Below are 16588 nucleotides of genomic sequence, written 5' to 3' on the forward strand. Positions count from 1 at the left end.
TTGGTGTAACATATTGGCAACATTAACACATTAATTTGCTAAAGGAAAAATAGGCAGTTCCCAATTGCCTGTGAAAACGACCATTCTGCCCTGTTCTTGTAATGACCACAGTCAGTCTTATTCGTTCTCATACATTTTGGTCTATTTATTTACTAATTTCAGCAAGCATAATGCCTAGGAAAGAGAGGCTGAGAAAGGGGAAAGAAAGGGATCTACAACAGGCAGCCCAGGGAAGCAGTTCTCTGCTCTCCTGGATGAAAGCAAAGGAAAATGAAGATGAAAGGTCAGAGTCAAGGGCAGAGTCAGGTTCTATTTTAATGTTTTAATGTAACCTGCTCCTTGCAGTTAATTCTATTGAAAAATCTTAAAAGCTGTTCACACTTAGTTTTTAATGAACTTAATCAGCAGGCATTGAGCTAACTATTATTTTGTACCTACGAAAGTTATTTCTATGTTACAAGACTTGCAGTATGGGTTATTATTAAAACTATCTGTTTAAGCTTATTATTATGATAAATAATAATACTATTATTATTATTATTATTATTATTGTTCCATTGTAGTCAGTCACAGCAGGGAAGCAGCTCTATGCCATCTACCAGCATAGCAGAAGAGGGAGATATAGAAACAGATGAAGCCGCGACCAATGCAGCAACAGGTTCAGTTAGGCCTACAGACACTGATGTAGTGCTCTCTGAAGACCACAATGAGGAAGAACAGATCGATCACATAATGTCAAAGTTAGCAGCTTTACAATACCCAACAGATCCAACACACATCCATACATTTAAAATAAAGCGCAATGACAGATACGTTTCAATGTGCTGCAATGTGGGCCCATGTCAGCCTGATATACCTTACCCAAAAACTGAGGGGAGATCATTCCAGAAACAGTGGTTTTCTGCTAATGTGTGGCTGGAATACTCACCCACTGTCACAGTACGGCTGTGTGCAGGCAAAAGTAGGACCCAAACGCAAACTCACAGAGACAAAAGGTAAACTCAAAAAACACAGCTTTATTGCTGGCGTGGAGTGGGACACGAAAAACAATACAAAATAAACTAAACTGGGAAAACTAAAGCACAAGGAGCCACAGGGAAAAAAAAAAAAAAAAAATCACACAGCTATGATGGAGACTACGACACTGACAAAGAGAAACACAGGGCTTAAATACACAGAGGGATAACGAGGGAATGAGACACAGAAGGAGGGCACAGCTGGGAGAAATCAGGACTGGACGAGACAGACGCAAAACTAGAAACACTCACATGAGGCATGGAGCTTCAAAGTAAAACAGGAAGTATCACACAGACGCGAACTAGACACAGTGGAGACAGCAACTAAGAAACAGAGACAAACCATAAGGCAGAGGTCTAAGAACCAAAATACACAGAGGGAAATACTCAGCTTTGAACACAAGAGACTAGACTAGAGGGAGTAACAAAAGACCAACCATGAGAACATAATGCACAATGCAGGGTGACAGAAAACAAGAAACTCAAACATGCAAAGACACACCATAAACAGAACAGAGGGGGCACAGAGAGACATGAAGGGCAGGGGAGACTTAACATGGGTTGAAACACAAGGGGGAACTAATAAGCAAATCAACATAGGAGGCCTAATGAGCTAAACATACTATAAACATCAAAATGAACTAAAACTCAAAACACTGGGTCCTAAGACCCAGGATCGTGACAGAGCCCCCCCTTCAAGGGCGGATTCCAGACGCCCAAAACCAGGAAAAACAAAACCAAAAACAACCCACCCAGGGCGGGCGGCGGGGGTCCAGGACGGAGGGCCAGAAACAAAGCCACAAAAACACAATGTCCATCAAAAACACAGGAGCGCAGGGAACAGTTCACAACTCCTCAGGGGGCCGACCCGGAGGGTGACGGTCCAGAAGTCCATAGTTCATTTGATCAGGGGGCTGTCCGTGCGGACGGCAACGGCGGCGACACGGAAACGGTTCAGGGGGCCGGCCGTGCGGAAGGCGACGGGGTGGAAACAGTTCAGGGGGCCGGCTGTGCGGAAGGCGACGGCGTGGAAACAGTTCAGGGGGCCGGCCGTGCGGAAGGCGACGGCGGCAACTCAGGCGATGGCGATCAGGGGGCTGGCCGCGCGGAAGGCAGCGGCGGCGCCCAAGTGTCAGGCGTACCGGCCGAGGCTTGGAGGGCACATGACCAGGCGACGCTGAAGCAGAGGCAGGACCAGGCGATGCAGAAGCAGAGGCAGAGGCTGGCCCAGGCGTAGCAGAGGCAGAGGCTGGCCCAGGCGTAGCAGAAGCACAGGCAGAGGCTGGACCAGGCGTAACAGAAGCACAGGCAGAGGCTGGACCAGGCGTAACAGAAGCACAGGCAGAGGCTGGACCAGGCGTAACAGAAGCACAGGCAGAGGCTGGACCAGGCGTAACAGAAGCACAGGCAGAGGCTGGACCAGGCGTAGCAGAAGCACAGGCGGATGCAGCCGGACCAGGCGATGACGAAGACTCGGATGCAGCCGGACCAGGCGATGACGAAGACTCGGATGCAGCCGGACCAGGCGACGACGAGGCGGTCGCAGGTGGCGGCTGGACAGGCTCCTCGGGCCCTCCAGCTGATGCGGCGTGAGGCTGAACGGGCCCCTCGGACCCTCCAGCGGAGACAGGAGGCTGAACGGGCTCCTCGGACCCTCCAGCGGAGACAGGAGGCTGAACGGGCTCCTCGGACCCTCCAGCGGAGACAGGAGGCTGAACGGGCCCCTCGGACCCTCCAGCTGACGAGGCGTGAGGCTGGACGGGCCCCTCGGACCCTCCAGCGGAGACAGGAGGCTGAACGGGCCCCTCGGACCCTCCAGCTGACGAGGCGTGAGGCTGGACGGGCTCCTCGGACCCTCCAGCGAAGACAGGAGGCTGAACGGGCCCCTCGGACCCTCCAGCTGACGAGGCGTGAGGCTGGACAGGCCCCTCGGACCCTCCAGCGGAGACAGGAGGCTGAACGGGCCCCTCGGACCCTCCAGCGGAGACAGGAGGCTGAACGGGCCCCTCGGACCCTCCAGCTGACGAGGCGTGAGGCTGAACGGGCTCCTCGGACCCTCCAGCGGAGACAGGTGGCTGAACGGGCCCCTCGGACCCTCCAGCGGACGAGGCATGAGGCTGGACGGGCTCCTCGGGCCCTCCAGCGGACGAGGCATGAGGCTGGTGTGGTTCTCCGGAACCACCAGCTGACGTGGCATGACCAGTAGGTGCAGAGACCACCGGCTGAACAGAAGGCTGAGTGGGTGACGGAACAGATGACTGAGCTGAACAATGGGGAGCTGGCTGAGCTGCACAGTGGGCTAAGGGCTGAGCTAACGGAAGCACGGGAAAGTGTACTATGGACTGGGTGGCTAACAGCGCTAATGACTGAGCTAAAGACTGAAAGGCATGCAGTAGTGATGGCGGTGTGGATTGCAGACCGAATTCTCCTGAGCCCTTAGTAGAAACAGGGACGGGCGCAGGCACATGCCGGACACTAGCCACTCCCACCCGAGGAGTAGGTACGGGTGCGGAGACGGGCTGTATCCTGGCTGACCTCACCCTGGGGACCGGAACAGGCACCGGCAACGGCTGGGCAACTGCCCTTCCCACCCGAGGAGCTGGTACGGGTGCAGAAAGGGACAGAGCCTCAGCCGGCCTGGAAACCAGAGCGGGGACCAACTGGGCCTCAGCCTCCCCCACCCGAGGAACTGGTACGGGTGCAGAGGTACGCTGGGCCCGAGCTGCCCCGGGAGGAGAAACACGAGCAGGAAAAGGAGCAGGCTCAGAAAAAACAGTCTTAGAAACAGCAGGCTCAGGGTCGACAAAAACAGATCTATCAAAAATGAACCCGCCGTCCACTTCATGTTTTGCAGTCTTAGTATTAGCAGTCCTTGTTTTAATAGTTTTTGAAATCCTTGGGTTGACAGTTGTAGAGTGAGCTGACTTGGGGATGACTGAACCGGACCTGACAAAACCCGAACAGACGGAACCGGAACTGAGTGTGTTTGACCTGGTAGAATGGTTCACAGTTTTCCCTTTAACAGCATTTACAGCCTTTGGCGAGTGCTTATTGTCTGTGATTTCTCCCTGTTCAGAGGGAGCAAAATGAAAAAACTTCTCCCAGTCTATGTCATCGTCCATCAGGGACACATCGACAGGATCAGGAGTGTGTCTATTGTTCTTAATGTCCAGAGAAGCGGAAGAAGGATAATCAGTGTTACTCACCACCGGGAGTTGCTTAACATGGTCCATCTTATTGCGGCGTGTGCGCCGCTTCCTACGGGGAGGGGAAGCGGGCGGAGAGAATAGCCGAGCCTCCGGCGTGCAGAACGGCGACACGGAGGCTGGAGCGTGGGCAATTGAAGGGACGCGGAGAATTCCCACCTGAAGCGGCCGCGGCTTGGGTGCAGGTGAAGCGGCAGGTGGGGGCTTTCGGCAGCTCCGGGGACCACCGAGAGCCAGCCGCGTTCCTCGGAAAATCCGCCCGTAGTCAGGAGTGCGCCACGGCCTCAAGCGGAGCTCCTCCTCTAGCTCAGCAAAGGCAGCATCCTGACGCTCACGCAGCTGAGAGCGGTTTGCTGGGTCCATGTAATGGTCGTAGTCTTCTGTCACAGTACGGCTGTGTGCAGGCAAAAGTAGGACCCAAACGCAAACCCACAGAGACAAAAGGTAAACTCAAAAAACACAGCTTTATTGCTGGCGTGGAGTGGGACACGAAAAACAATACAAAATAAACTAAACTGGGAAAACTAAAGCACAAGAAGCCACAGGGAAAAATCACACAGCTATGATGGAGACTACGACACTGACAAAGAGAAACACAGGGCTTAAATACACAGAGGGATAACGAGGGAATGAGACACAGAAGGAGGGCACAGCTGGGAGAAATCAGGACTGGACGAGACAGACGCAAAACTAGAAACACTCACATGAGGCATGGAGCTTCAAAGTAAAACAGGAAGTATCACACAGAGACGCGAACTAGACACAGTGGAGACAGCAACTAAGAAACAGAGACAAACCATAAGGCAGAGGTCTAAGAACCAAAATACACAGAGGGAAATACTCAGCTTTGAACACAAGAGACTAGACTAGAGGGAGTAACAAAAGACCAACCATGAGAACATAATGCACAATGCAGGGTGACAGAAAACAAGAAACTCAAACATGCAAAGACACACCATAAACAGAACAGAGGGGGCACAGAGAGACATGAAGGGCAGGGGAGACTTAACATGGGTTGAAACACAAGGGGGAACTAATAAGCAAATCAACATAGGAGGCCTAATGAGCTAAACATACTATAAACATCAAAATGAACTAAAACTCAAAACTGGGTCCTAAGACCCAGGATCGTGACACCCACTGCTAATTCAATGCATTGTTTTAGTTGTCGGCTTTTCCTCTCGGATGAAAAATATAAAAGCAGAACAGCCTGGACAACTGATGGCATCAGAAAGTGGAGTACTGCTCTTGAAAAAATCAAACAACACTCCAGCGCAGAGATGCACATGACAAGCATGGTTAGATGGATCAATTTCCAGAAAAAGGCCCTTCAGTCTGCATTTGATGTTTCAGACGTAAAAGGGGTGGAAGTTAGAGAGCGAGAGAGGCAGACAAACAAAGAAATCCTGACAAGATTAATTGACCTAACAGTGTATCTTGCACGTCAGGGACAAGCATTCCGAGGTCATGATGAGAGTGAGTCCAGTGATAACCGTGGCAATTTTCGTGAATTAGTCAATGTATTTTCCCGCTACGATAGTGTGCTAAAAATGCATTTGGAAAAAATTGCCACAGTTAAAGCCACCAAGACAAGGCCCCAGGTGTCACTGCTTTCCATCAGAAGTCAAAATGACATCATTGCAGCACTAGGAACTTACATCAGGAAGGAGATACAACGTGAAATAAAAGAGGCTGAAATGTATTCCATTCTACTTGATGAAACCTCTGATGTTTCACACAAAGAGCAAGTGTCATTTGTTGTGCGATATTTTTATCATATGCAAATAAAGGAGAGATTCATCGAAGTGTGCAATGTTGATACAACTACAGGCCAGGAGCTGGAGAATACAGTGTTCTTGCTTCTGCAAAAGAATGGCCTAGAGATGAAGAACATGTATGGTCAAGGCTATGATGGAGCAGCCAACATGAGTGGCACGTATAAAGGTCTCCAAGCTAGAATCCGTGCACACAATGAGAAGGCCCTCTATGTGCACTGCAAAGCCCATTGCCTCAATTTGGTACTAGTGGAGGCATCAAAGTCCAGCAAGCATTTTGTGACATTTTTCAACTTGGTGGAGAAATTGTATGCCTTTTGCTCAGGCTCCCCAAAGCGTCATGCTGCCTTGGTCAAATTTCAGGAGTCTCTCTTTCCTGGACAACGTGTTATGGAGCTCCAGCAGCTGTCAGATACTCGATGGGCTTGCAGGGAAAAAGCACTGAAGGCACTTCAGAGAAATTTGAAAGCCATTTTGATGCTCCTTGATGACATCAGTGACAGTGACCCACCTGACCTGGCCCAAGGTGATGCTCAGATGTACAGAAATGCCATTAATTTTATGTTCATTCTCTGCATGGAAATCACCACACCAGTATTCGAAGTCACTGCTTTGGCATCAGATTCTCTGCAGGAAGAAGGGTTGGACCATTCCACTGCCTACAAGGTAATTGATGGTGTGCTTCACACATTGCAAACCATGAGGTCTGAGGAGAAATTTGGAGAGATATTTAGATGTGCATCAGAGAAGGCAGAGAGTTTCAACATTCCAGTACCTACCGTGGTGCCTGGTCAGGAGAGAAAGCGGAAAGTTCCAGTGCGTTTCCAACACAGCACCACAGTGTCTCAAGTAGGTGCTCAGTTTGAGTCAGTGGAGGCATATTTCAGGAGTGGTGTATATTTCACCTTTCTGGACATCATGACTGGGGAACTGAACAGGAGGTTCAAAGGGGACAATACTGGAAGCCCAACGGCCAGAATCATTCAGTCCTTCCAGCCCTTAACTGTGCATGCTAACTGGGTAGGCCCACCAAACCCAGAAGCCATTGAAGCTGTCCACATCCTCTGTGAATTCTATGGAGAAGATGAGGACCAGCTCAAAACAGAATTAAAGGTCTTCCACTCCAGCTTTAGTTCAAAAGACCTCAGAGAAATATTTCTGATACTGAGGGAAAACAATGGCCAGCTGATCTTTCCTGCCTTTGTCAAAATGATTCAGATCTACGCAACACTACCAGTGACAACTGCGACAGTTGAAAGATCCTTTTCAAAGCTAAAAATAATCAAAAATAAACTAAGAAGTTTGTGTGGAGAAGAAAGGTTGTCTGATCTCCTCTTGTTGGCCATTGAGAAAGATGTGGAGATCAATTACAACGAGGTCATCAACATCTACAAAGACATGGCACCAAGAAGGATGCTTCTTTAGAGCAGTACACTCCATTTAATGGACACTTGAGAATATGTATGTATATAGTTTAGAGTTGGATACAGATTTTATCTTTTTGTGGTGTGATTTTTGATTTTTAGAGAATGTTTTGAAATAAAAGTCAAATTGCATTTAACCTGTGCGATTTTTTTATTATAAAAAGAAAAGGTTTTCCACATATGCAAAAAGTGCCCTTTTTCCCCCCTGGAGCACTTGCCCCCCAAAATGTCTGTGCACGCCACTGCCTGCATGGTAAAGTAGCAAGATGGACACCACTCCTCAATAAGCTGATGTTTGCAAAAGATGCCTGAAGAACTCTCAGATTAGGGACAAAATTCTCTGGTCACCAAATGAACTCAAAGATTGAACTCTTTGGCCTGAATCCCAAGCATCATGGCTGGTGGAAACAGGCACTCCCCATCACCCGGCCAATACCATAACTTAAGTGAAGCATGGTGGTAGCAGAATAATGATGTGGTGATGTGTTTAAGCAGTAGGAACTAGGAGACTAGTCAGATGAATGCAGCAATGTACAGAGTATCCTGGATATCTCTGTACATTGCTGGAGCACTCTGTCCAGAGCACTCTGGATCTGGCAATAACCATCTCCGGAGTGATCTGGACTTCAGACTGGGGGTAAAGTTTGTCTTCCAACTAGACAACAATCCTAAGCACACAGCCAAAAATAAGAAAGAAATTTATTTGAAACCACTTTGTGAATGTTCTTCAGTAGAGCCCAGACTTGAACCATATTGAACATCTCTGGAGAGATCTGAAAATGGCTTTCCACCATAGCTCCTCATTCAACCTTGAGCTTGAGAGGTTCTGCAAAGAAGAATGTGCAAAAAGTTGTAATTGCTGTCAAAGGTGCTTCAACATTCGCCCTGAGTTCCTGAAGGCTCTTGATGTTGTAGGGCTGTCTTGGTTGACACGCCTCTACAATGTTGCGTGGAGATCCGGGGAGGTACTGGATTAGCAGACCAGAGTGGTGGTTCCCATCTTTAACAAGGGGGAACGAGAGGGTGTGTTTCACTCTTCAGTCTCCCTGTGAAAGTCTCTGCCAGGGTGCTGAAAAGGACAGCCCATCTGTTAGTTGAACCTCGGAGGACCAATGTGTTTTTTGTCCTGGTCGTGGAACACTGGACCAGCTCTTTATCCTCTCGAGGATACTTGAGGATGCATGGGAGTTTGCCCAACCAGTCTAGATGTGCTTTGTGGACTTTGAGAAGGTATCTGACCATGTCCCTTGGAGTGTCCTTTGGGAGGTGTTTTGGGAGTATGGGGTGTCTGGCCAATTGCTACAGGCTATTCGATCCCTAAACAAGCATTGCAAGAGCTTGGTCCACATAGCCAGCAGCATGTCGGACTCATTTCCAGTGGGTTATGGACACTGCCAAGGCTGCCCTTTGTCAACGATTCTGTTCGTAATTTTTATGGACATAATTTCTAGGTGTAGACAAGTGGCAAAAATCTTTCACTTCGGTGGCCTCAGAATCTCATCTCTGCTTTTTGCATATGATGTGGTTCCATTGGCTTCATTCTGTGATGGCCTCCAGCCCACACTGGAACACTTCACAGCCGAGTGTGAAGCGGTGGGAATGAGAATCAGCACCTGCAAATCTGAGGCCATGGTTCTCAGTCGGAAAAGGATGGAGTGCCCACCCTGGGTCAGGGACAAGTTCCTGCCCCAAGTGAAAGAGTTTATCTTATCTTGAGTGATAGGAGAAGGGAGATCGACAGACAGATTGGTACATTGATGCGGATAATGTACCGGTTCGTCTTTGTGAAGAGAGAGCTGAGTGTAAAAGCAAAGCTCTCAATTTACCGGTCGATCTACATCCCTACCCCAACCTAAGATCACGAGGTGTGAGTAGTGAGCAAAAGAATGACATCGCGGATACAAGTGGCAGAAATGAGCTTCCTCTGAAGGGTGGGTGGCTTCTCCCTTAGAGATTAGGTGAGGAGTTCGGCCATCCGGGAGGGGCTCAGAATAAAGCCTTTGCTTCTCCACATCAAAAGAAGCCAGTTGAGGAGGTTCTGGCATCTGACAAGGATCCCTCCTGGGCGTCTCCTGGGTGAGGTTGTCTGGGCATGTACTTAATGGGAGGAGGCCCCAGGGCAGACCATGGACATGTTGGAGGGATTATATCTCCCAGGTGGCCTGGGAACGCCTTGGTGTTCCCAGGTATAACAAAGTTTTTATCTGACGTAAAATGTATAGAAATTATACATATACCAACAAGACAGTGTACATATGGAAAAGATATATATATAAACCATATAAAGTTTGTATCTGTCTTGTGTGAAACTTGTATGAAAAGCATACAAGAGTAAAAACAGATATAAGATCCCTTGAAAGATTATATAATGAATCTTGTATGTTTTGGATACTTACTAAAACAATATATGAAAGTAATGAGAAAGTGGCCACTTTCATGAGTTAAGTCATATAAGTTTTTACTATTTCTTTTCCATATGGGCCCTGTCACAACAGCATTTGTTTTCATTCAAAGTCTTTATGGCTTTAATACCTGGGGGGCCGGTCTGTAGTCAAAATGCCCAATTTTCTGTCCCAGTCCAGCCCTGCAGGTTAATACTGGCAGTGTCACCATGCCAGCTGACTGGATTTCATCATCAGCCAGTGTTGCTCTCTGCCAGCCCGTGGGGATGAGGGAAAGGAGGACCCAAATGCAGGACTCTGGTAATGATGACAGTGCGTTTTATTTACAGTGCAGAAAATATAGACAACCAATAAATCCCTGTGTGTTCCTGACTCCTGTTCCGTGTCTCCACTCCCTGCGTACCATCCACCCGCTGCTTCCTCGTTCCTCCTTGGAAACACATACAAAAGCAGCCTTCAGAAAACTCCACAATCGCGGCAGACTAACACTTACTGGCTTGCTGAAAAACTAACAGGTAGTCACGCATAACGATCCCTTGTTGTGGAGCTCTCAGCCACACTGCTGTGTAGCTCCCCGACGATGTTAGATCAGCTCCAGGTGTGTGTGATGATCCAGATGGCAGGGCCACACCCCCACACATGCACACACACACACGCCTATATATAGAAACAAATGACAGCAGCACAATACAAGGACACGGTAACTATGGCGTTATTTTTGTGCCACTATTCTGAGTGCACATAAAAAAAAATGTGAGCGCAGGTAAAAAAAAGTTTGCAGGTGCAAGTGTTGCATTTTGAGGAGAAATTTATTTTGAGCGAAGAAAAGCTAAATTTGAGTGAACAAAATTCACTCCTGCGTGCAAAACATGTATTTCAGTGTTTGCTATTATCCACACACACACACACACACACACACACACACAACAGCAGCCCCTCTCGCTCGCTATGTGTTGCTCGCGCTCTCAACATTTCTGTCCGTGCGCGCTCAACTCTTTCTCTACACCGTTATATTTGTGCCACAAAACCAGCCAATCACAGACTTGGATGCAAAAAAATCTGATTGGCTGTTTTGGTCTCCAATCAGCTCGAAATGACGAAATGCAATATCCCCGAATGCATTTCGTCCAAAACTTTTAAGATATTTTCAAATATCTGCTCGATTTATAGGTGTGTCTTTAATGTCCTGTGGCAATCTGCTTTTCAAAGAAATCCAGCATGTCCTTAAAAGCAGCTCCCGACTCGTAGTTTCCCTGAAAACCACAGAACACAGTTTTCTGTTTATCTGTCAGCTGCTTTTTGGTGACTGAGAATAAACTGCTCTGAAAAATCTAAAACTGCCTCGGTAGGAGTCCTGGAAAGCCCAAGTGAATGCTTTTTCTGCCCAAAACTATCTCAAATTTTCTGTTATTTTAAGGAAATGTGTCCTGATCTTGTTTTCAGTCAGTCTACGAAACAAAGTTGAGATGTATGAACATTTTCAATGTACAGAAAGTTTTGTATATGGGCAGAAGAGTCTGTAAATGACTTAATGAATAGGTGACACATGAACATTTTAAGTTGTTTACAGTCATAACGTAATCTGACAATAGCCAGTCACATCTTAATAAAGGCAAACAAAAAAGACAGACCAAATCTCCAACATTAACGTTTAAGGTTAGGTTAAGCTAAAGTTACAGCTCAGCTACAGTTAATTGTGATTCACTTACATTTGCTCCTGTAGGCTTACACTGATGGACTGGGGGACTGACAAATTTCTTCTTGTTTTTCGCTGCATTCCCAAGCAAGTTGACACATAGCTGCTACTCCCTTATCCTGGTTCTGCCTGTTAAAAAGGGTCTTTTCCTCCCCACCATCCCCAAGAGTTTGCTCTGATTGTAAGGGTTTTGTCCTGTATTGTTGAGCCTTACCCCAACAATCAGACGAACCAAGCAACAGTGGGAAGAAAAATCTCCTTTTAAACAAGAATGAATCTAGTTTGATAATTACTAATGATTCAATGTAATAGTAGTATATAATTACATAAAAGGTGAAAGAGGTAAGTGGAACCCCCACCCCCCACCCCCTAGGAGCCCAAGGCTATTTCATCATGGCACTGTTGACCATTGCAGAAATCAGGATAAATAGGAAAACTAAGCAAAAATAGTGCATTGACTTCTGCTTACCTGCCTCACCTGAGTGAATGTGTGTGTGTGTGTGTGTGTGTGTGTGTGTGTGTGTGTGTGTGTGTGTGTGTGTGTGTAACAGAGACTATATGGAAATGTGAAGAAGTCCTATGTCAGACATCAGTTATATGAAGCGCTTCAGTAATGGCAGTGCACACTGTTGCAGTCATGCACATAATGCAATGACAATAAAGTGAACACAACATTGAGATGTGTTCCGTAATCATAGTGTAAAAGAATTATATCTGTATTTATATTTGACTCAGTAGTGTCTTCCCCCCCCCCCCCCCCCCCCCATAGTACTATATTCCATTATGATGATCTCATTTTGGTTGTCCCTAAGGTGCTGTTCCTAAATCAGTCAGTGGAGCTATAACTTATATCTCAGGCCCATAGCTCTGGACACACCCAGAGACATAAATGCATGTATTTTAAGAGTCCACCATTCTTTCTAGAATCTATGAACTTTTTGGTTACAATGAATAGAAGACCAAAATCACACTTAAATCCATGATCCCAATCAATGTCTTTCTTCAAGTCAAAACTTTGGAAAATTGTAGTCATGTTTTAGACCCCATCGCAGCACTGACACTGTGCTTGTTAGGGCTGCGAATGAGATCTTAAGAGCTGCTGATATGGGTGAAAGTTCTGTGGTACACCACTGTGAACAAGAGACCCGACAACTCTACGGATCATGCTGTTATTTCTGCTTTCTCTGTCTCCATCCCACCCACACACACACACACACACACACACACACACACACACACACACACACACACACACACACACACACACACACACACACCTTAGTGTTTTTTGTAGTTCCAGCTTTTCAGCACACATCCAGCTGTTTCTACTGTCTGATTATCCACATTCTCAGAGTCCCAGCATGCTCCTTGAATAGGAGTGGCATGATTAAATAATGGTTACAAGCTGTCGACCATTCAACCCAGGCACTGCCCCCTGAACCTGCAGCCCCATCCTTCCTCTGCAGCTGAGCCACCCCCACATGCCCCCGTTGCCCAACTTAACCAGGGTGAATCCTTTATCCTAAGATTTTACGCAGGCAGGATGCGATGGCTGCTGTCTTGTCCATCTGAGAGCACACCTGCCCACCTCCCCAGTGGTACTCCAGGTACTGTACCGCCCTCCATCCAACTCCTTCGGGTTAACCGTGAGCCCTGCCGACCTTAAACATTGTAAGACCGCGGCAACCTGCTGCACATGCTTCGTCCAGGTGTCAGTATGGATGATGACATCATCCAAGTAGGTGGCAGCATACAGTATGTAGTGTGTGGATGCAGCACTTGGTCCATGAGTCCAAAACTGATGAGTGTTGTGAAAACGAGCGGTGGCAATCTGTTCCACGAGCATGGGGTAGGCCCTGCGACCACTCACTCACTCTGCGGTAGTCAACACAGAGCCGCATAGATCCATCTTTCTTCACCACAAGAACTATGGGGCTACACCACATGCAAGTGACTCTTCTATTACTCCCATTTGTATTATCTCAGCCAACTCCTGAACAAATGCAGAGAGGTGAATGTTGAGGTAACATGTCAGGCTGTGAATGCTCCATCAAGACAGAGGTCAGATCTGTCTGCTGAAGGATCTCTTTCCTTAGAGGAACGCTGGGCGATTCTAGACCGCCTGGGTCTATCCTCAAAGGAAGTCTGGTTGCAGGTTTCACTGTGACAAAGGACCCAGCAACTCAACTACTTTTTTTCTCACTGGGCTTTTATTTAGACTTCAAAATTCCAAATACTGATAATACTTTGTGTTTGCTGGATATATAAAAGTGTTTATGGTCACATGAACTATAAAAGGTGACGATGTGCCATTTAACCTCATTTCAGCTGAAATTCACTCAAAGGTGACACTTTGTCCCAACTGCATAGAGAAACTCCTCATCAAAGCTTTCCAGTGTAATGAAACCTGAATAACATTTTTGGCATTGCGTAATAGAAACAAGACAAGATGTTATGTTGGTGAATAATTCATACAGGAATATAGACCACTGGTCTGTTCTATCCTTCATGTGTGTGCTGTGTTCACTTTCTGCCTGCAGTCATTTTGTCCCGCTCTGTGATTTGGCAGCCTGGGGCACTATTTGGCAGACCTCCGTCATTTCTACTTAGTATATCGGAGTTGCTTCTGCATTGAGTGAGGCACTGCAGCAGTCTGCAGCTTGTAGCAGTAACACTTCAGCAGAGCAGCAGGGGACAGAGGAAGGAGAACAAGCATACCGACGTTTCAATCTTATTGTTTTTTACTTTGTTTTTGGCTTAACTTTTAACTCGACTGAGATTGTTTGATTACTAACGAATCTTCTTGGTAAAATCTACTCAGACAAGTCCCGTTTTGGATTATGTAACTGACCAGTTCAGAGTGGAAACCATCACACATTTAGCTGGTTTGTGATATGACTCTATGCTGTTTTAGTACTGCAGCCAGTGTACAGATGGGCGGCGGAGCCACATGACATTGTACCTACCCTTCCTCCTACTGCTTTCCTGTTTCACTGTACCTTGGATAATCATTGGAGCATGTCATTATAGCACAGTATGCAGCTCTAGGCTCTGCAATAGATTTGAACTACCTATCCTGCTCTCTATGTTTCGTCTGGACAAGGACAGAAATTACAGGAACATAATCAAATGTATATTTTAAACCTGTGATCTTGCAGATGACACTGCGTAGTCAGTCAAAGACAACTGACAAATGATGATTTGTTACCAACCAATTAATATGCCAGGAAACGCTTTGTCGGTTATTGTACTCTGGTGGTAGTTTTTACATGAGTGTACACCACCTGTGCACATCCCAACTGAATGGATCTTTTCTTGGGAATCTATCTTCTGAGGGGATTTAATCCATTGCTTTATAATGGAAATATGTCAAGTCTGCTTTGTTTCCCCTCTAAAAGAATCTGATTGATGGTGTTCCCGGCATCATCGCCCCCTTCTCACTGAGTCAGTGGTGCAGTGTAGCTTTGCTTACATATGCGTCTGCTGCTGACTGGAGAGCAATTAGTATCAGGAGTGATTTGAGAGGTTTGCGCAAAGATCAGCTGGTTGGCTGCAGTTGTTGTAAGATGTGCTGTTTGTCTCCGACAGGGGAGGAAAGGCGAGAGGGTGAAATCTGAAGGGAGGGAGACAAAGTAGAGGGTCCTTCATTCAGGAACCTGTGTGACGCCGTGCACTGAGGAACAGTGTTTAATATGTACTGCAAATTCAATACGACCAACTTAACCTTTTAAAAACACCAACAGGTGAAGTGCAGCCTGGTGTGGATTAAAGTTAAGTTCACTTTTAGGTTTACCCTTTCAGACAGAATTTACATTTTTGGGCATCGCTGGAAGGAAATCATGAAATAGAAGAACTACAAGGTGCGAGTGGAGTCAGATCCCAGACGTGGACAATAAGGGAAAAAACCTACAAACTTACTAGTCTAGTACAAACCTGCTTAATGATTGGTTGGCAGTAACAGTCATCTTTTACAAAAACACAAGCTACGTTTCTCGTTTCTTGGTTGACTACGGTTTATCGATCCGCCCAGTACTCATTAACAAGATCTCAGGTTTTGAACAGAGATGAAACATTTCTCTAAAATATAAATGTGATATTGTTCCTGTAGTTTCTGTCCAGATGAAACGCATCATAAATCACAATTTAACTGCAGAGTGAACCAGAGATCCAGGCTAGCTGGTTGTTCCTGTGTCGAGTCAAAGGTATAAAGATAAATGCATTACAGACATTCGCTTATTTAAAGCATTGCGTTCAGCTTTGTGCTCAAATTACAGGATCAAGTTTGAAGAATAAAAATTAAACTTGAGAAAATCCTAAACGGTGGTCATAAAAAATGACCCCTACCAGACTTAAAACTCCTTTTTGTCACTCCCTGCATGTCATCACTTGTCAACAGCAGGGAAACAGGTTGAGGGCTTCAGAAAACAAAAACATAAATGAGCACGAATGGGAAAACTGACAAGAGAGTAAGAAAGGGATTTGAGAGAGGGAGGTGTGCTCAGACATTCTACCTTCTGTAGTATGCTGAGAAGCAGTACACTGCAGCACTGATATCAAAGCACATGCATCCTGCCTCTCACCTAACCCTCTACTATGATGTCCTTCTATTCGTTTTGTCGCATACATGAGCACACATATCCACACGGCCTCGCCACACACGTCGGAAAAACTTCAAATGTGTGTGTGTGTGTGCATGCAGAGGGATCTCAGCCAACAGACTGCTGTATTCTCCTCCTGCTGGGGAGCAAACAGTATGCAAATCTTCAGCCAGGCTATTTGTACTGAAGTCACCTTACAGGGGACACTGTTTGTGTCTTTTGTGCAGTGTAGGGGAGGACATCCCTCTTGCTGCATCACTGCTGCAGTTATGGCAATCATCGGCTATCAGTTTGGAAAGTCTGTAAAATGCAGTCCCAGGTTTAACCACAATGACTGGTTTCATTTGGCCATCACAGAGTTACAATTTCAGGATTAGTGTTCACTTTCACTGTAGCTGCAAGAATTTCTCTCTCAAAAATGTCCTTTCCCAAAGACAGCCTGCCAAGTTAGACTGAATGACAAGTGAGCTT

General features: G+C 46.5%; 2 protein-coding genes across 3 annotated transcripts in view; both read left to right on the plus strand.

The window, feature by feature from the left end:
• LOC146632973 (voltage-gated potassium channel KCNC1-like) overlaps positions 1–16588 on the plus strand; it is an 80560-nt gene that overhangs the window by 13247 nt on the left and 50725 nt on the right. The gene's annotated exons all lie outside the window — the stretch shown is intronic.
• On the plus strand, positions 576–7422 carry LOC146632974 (uncharacterized). The gene is made up of 4 exons (XM_085351253.1): positions 576–935; positions 5367–5443; positions 6773–6787; positions 7037–7422. Exons 1-4 carry the CDS (start codon positions 589–591, stop codon positions 7420–7422), a joined length of 825 nt encoding a protein of 274 aa, XP_085207379.1. The 5' UTR covers positions 576–588.

Source organism: Diplotaxodon limnothrissa, linkage group LG4, assembly GCF_057381915.1.
Source record: "Diplotaxodon limnothrissa isolate DT_005_m linkage group LG4, D_limnothrissa_male_GT1.1, whole genome shotgun sequence".
Lineage (NCBI taxonomy): Eukaryota > Metazoa > Chordata > Actinopteri > Cichliformes > Cichlidae > Diplotaxodon > Diplotaxodon limnothrissa.